The sequence below is a fragment of the Belonocnema kinseyi genome, chromosome 5, assembly GCF_010883055.1.
Source record: "Belonocnema kinseyi isolate 2016_QV_RU_SX_M_011 chromosome 5, B_treatae_v1, whole genome shotgun sequence".
Classification (NCBI taxonomy): Eukaryota; Metazoa; Arthropoda; class Insecta; order Hymenoptera; family Cynipidae; genus Belonocnema; species Belonocnema kinseyi.
This window is the reverse complement of record NC_046661.1, coordinates 10,922,162-10,926,442: the sequence shown is the minus strand read 5'-3', so window position 1 is coordinate 10,926,442 and position 4,281 is coordinate 10,922,162. Positions and strand designations below refer to the sequence as shown.

Genomic DNA, 4,281 nt, shown 5'->3' with positions numbered 1-4,281 from the left:
AATTAGAAATGATAAAATTAATTAATAAATTAAATGAATGAAAAAAATGTATTAATAAACAAACTAATATAAGATAATAAATAGATTTATAAATAATTCATACGGTCAGGTTAAATAAAGCACGGTTAGCATGTTATTCATTGATGTACATTTGTGTATCAAAATTAAAAGGTTTTCAATTAGAAACTACATAATGCATATAAAAATTTGGTAAGTATATTTAAAATTCTTTGAAATAAAATAATTTAAAATTAATATCATGTGTTTATAAATCAACACTGATGTTGCTTCTTAAGAAGGAATCTATGTTTCGTTGCTTTAGACACTTCCCGCTCGCAATGATTTGTCATTGTGCATTCCTAATTCATGTGCACCGACGCATCTGCATAACTTTAATACATTATCTCCTTCCTCGCTCTCTTTAAACGGCACTTCTTCCTTGTCGTTGCTCTCAGTTTATAATACATGTTCAAAGATTTCCTTGACGTTTGTCAGGCAATCTTATCCATATTTGCAGTTAAAAGAACTGTCCATCCTTCTTTCGCACTTTTACCCCCAGAACAAGTTTCACCTTTTAAACATTTTTTTTCGGGTAGACACGGTAAAAAAAGTCCCAATTCGTCAGCATTAAAACATCGTCTGGCTTGTAACCACATATGATACTTGGCAACATTTTATTCCATTCGTCGACTGTATTCATATTTATAGCAGTTGATTCTCCGTAACCGGTTTTATAGGAAATGTTGTGCCTAACACGAAATTTTTTCAGTCAGCCATTAAAAGCTTTAAAATCAGGAGCTCCTATTTCTTTTGCAATTTCCAATGCTTTATTTTGAATCAGTGACATTCAAGAACTACACTATCCTCAAAGATACTATTACGTCCACTTTTTCCTTATACGTTAGCACTTTCGAGATATTGCAAAAGAAGACTAAACTCACAAGAGGAATGCTTGATAATGTGCATCAGGCAAATTACAGTAGAGCAGTAGAGAAATTAACTGTTTGACAGTTTAGTTGACGATGTGGTTACCTTTATATCCCACCCTTATGGCTGCCCTCAAGATAATGAGGCAGGTTGTGTTGAAGTTGTCCATCTCGTAAAGATAAATTCGTATCTTGGCAGTCAAAAATAGAGAGAACTTGTGTGTTTGTCAGGTCTAGTGACGATACAATTACGTTTATCCCCACCTCTATGCCTACCATGAAACAAATAAGTCAGGCTCTATTGAAAGTGTTCGTCTCGTAGAGGTGAAATCACATTTTGGCGACCAACAATAGAGAGACCTTAAGTGTTTGCCGGGTCTAGTGGCGATAAAATTACGTTTATCACCGTCCTCATGTCTACCATCAAGCTAATGAGTCAGCTTGTATTGAAACCCAAGGCAACGTGTCACGAGTTCGTCTACGGACCAGGATAACCATTGGTTCATAACCGTCATACCCGCGTGCCAAAAATACGCCAAGGCACTAGTGAGATCGATGCAGAGAGCTGTGATCCTTGGGTCGCTTCGCGTTCTCAAGAGATTATTCTATTATAAATTTATACAGAAAATACAATATTTTTAATTAATAATAAGATTTTTTACACTTATAACTCAAATAAAATCATTTCTGATATGATTCAAGGATATCGGACGACAAAGTGCAAGATTCCATCACGCTCATCCAATTCGAACCGAGTGTTCTCGATTTTAAGGAAAGGCAAGTATTGATCAGATAAATTACTATTATTTCAGTCAATTGTAAAATTTTAACAAGTTATTTTAAATAGATATTATATCCCGCTTAATTTGTTACACTCTTTTATACCAAAGCTTACCAAAGCCAGTTCTGACATTTATTTATAAATTAGATGAAAAGGCAGCAATTAAGTTTTTAATTAAGCTTTATAAATATATAATTTAATAATTAGTTGTATACATAAATCTCAATGCTGATTTTTCTGTGTATTTCAACAAAATTAAATCACAAATTTGTTTGTTTACAAATGAAAATTTTTGGCTTCATTGTCTGAACCCTATGATTCTTTCTCACACCGTTCGTAAATTTTTATAACTTAAAAAATACTTCACGTAGATTTAGAATATAGTGGGATTTAATAGATCTTTATTTGTTTATACTCTCCTTTTTACGGGTTTGAAAGTTATTACATGACCATTACAATTATTCTTTCAAACAAACCTTATACTATGTTACGAATTATTCGCTTCATACAGTCTTAAATTATTATTCTTATTTCTATACGCTTGCGACCTCTTACCATTATCAATTTCAAATTTTGACTCAAGTTCGCAACACTACTTCGTAACTCTTCTTCTTTCGGAGCAATTTTTTGGCTTTCTTTCTACTATCATGTGCAACCAGCTCTCTCTCTCTCTCTCTCTCTCTGATCTTCTAGTTTCTTCATCCATTCCTCTCCCTAACCATTTTTATTCAGATCCATTTAATTCTCTCTTCTGTGCTTTCCCCTTCTCCATTCGTCCCCTGTAAACCTCTCTAACACATGCAACCATGTTTCCTGCTTATACCTACATACTCTACAAACATTCTCTTCATCATTCATCCAATACCTGCATGCTCTTATACCCTCTCCCATTCTGAATCTCACTACTCTATTCCACTTGCTCTCCTTCTTAATCTTTTTCAGTTACTCTGGTTCCCCCTGCCCTTAACCATTCGATACCAGCTGTTGTAGCTTGAATCTGCGATGTTTTGCCATCTTTTCTCGCCTTGCCTTGCCTTCATCTCTTCCTCTATTTCCTCCATTCTGTACCCCTCTCATGTAAACCACATTCACGCTTCATTTCATATCTCTCCCCCTCCCATTTGGAACGCCCCACGGTACACTTCCTCTCTTTATCCATGACCTCGCGGGCACACGCTCTTGCAAGTTTGCTTCTCTCTCCCCTTCTTAGTTTTACTTTAAAGTTCCAGGCTCTTCTCACTTGCCTCACCACCATTTTTTCTCGTCCTATTTCTTCCTTTAGCATATAACCTGGGCAATTCCAACTCACTCTCAAAACCCATCTTAAAAATATCTCATGAAAACTTTTAATTCTCTTGTGTTCTTTCCGTCCACAGATTTCAACACCATAGCTTAACACTGACCATATTAATACATTAAACATCCACACTCTCATCTTCCAGTCATTCTCGAACCTTCTTTTTCCTATACTCCATACTTATCCCATTACTTTACTCGCGCGTTTCAATCTCTTTTTCACCTGCAGCTCGCTTCCTCCTCTCGTTTCGAACCAAAATCCTAAGTAGCAAAACTCATCAACCAACTCTACCACCACGCCATTTATCTTCTATTCGTACTCTAATCTACCCCTTTTATTTCTGAAACACATCTTGGTCTTGTTCACATTATTGTTAAACCCTTTTCTCTCACGTATTGTTCGAACACTCATCATCAAATTCATACCTGTTTCATCATCCGCTAATTGCACTACGTCATCTGCATATGCTAGTGAATACAGTTTGTCCGTTCCTAATGTTGTCCCTCCTTTCCCTTTAATCTTCAAATTCTCTATATCTGCGAGAAGAATACTAAATAGAAGTGGGCTCAAAGGACACCCTTGCCTGAGCCCCCTTCCTGCCCAGAATTCCTTACCTTTCTTATCCCCTATCTTCACCCTTATATTAGTATCCAATATATTTCTTTTATCCTTTCTATTAAACCCTCGTCTACTCCTCTCTTTTTCATGGCTGCCCATAAGATCCTCCTGTTAACTGAGTCAAATGCTGCCTTACAGTCTACAGACAATGTGACTAGCTTCCCTTTCTTCTGCCCTAGGTTCCTATTGACTAGATACAGTGTAGCCCATATTTATAGGGCCACCCCATTTTTTAAGGATAATTTTTTTTCTATTGGAACAAACTGCACCAAATTTTTTGAGTGAATAAATGAGTCGAGTTAACGATTTTTCCTAAAATATAGAGCTCGCAATTCCATTCGTTCATTTATTTGGGCATTTTTTCGAAAAAATCGGTGTCCCAAATTGTTAGGGCCACTAAAAAAAATTCAATTTTTCCGAAAGAATTCAATTTATTCAACAAAATACGTACATATAAAAAGATTTTATTCACAAAATGAGTATTTAATAGTATTTCCGTCATTTTTGAATACCATTTTCATTCGCTTTAGCATCGATTTATTCAGATTTTCGAGACTTGTTGTTCCATGCTGATTTGATCGCTTCCCTCAGCTCTGCGACCGTTGTGTACTGCTTTCCGTTGTCATACACATCGCGTACCATCATGCCCCAAACATTTT

The 4,281-nt window shown here is 35.9% G+C and overlaps 1 protein-coding gene across 2 annotated transcripts in view; it reads left to right on the top strand.

Moving 5' to 3' along the window:
• The window catches only part of LOC117173345 (transmembrane protein 131), a 462,351-nt gene that overhangs the window by 122,349 nt on the left and 335,721 nt on the right, over window positions 1-4,281 (top strand). The window contains exon 4 of one of the 2 annotated variants that reach the window (XM_033361842.1): window positions 1,629-1,703. The exons of the other annotated variant lie outside the window; for it this stretch is intronic. Within the exon in view, the coding sequence (XP_033217733.1) occupies window positions 1,629-1,703 (75 nt within the window). The remainder of the gene's footprint in view (window positions 1-1,628; window positions 1,704-4,281) is intronic. 2 annotated transcript variants of the gene reach the window in all.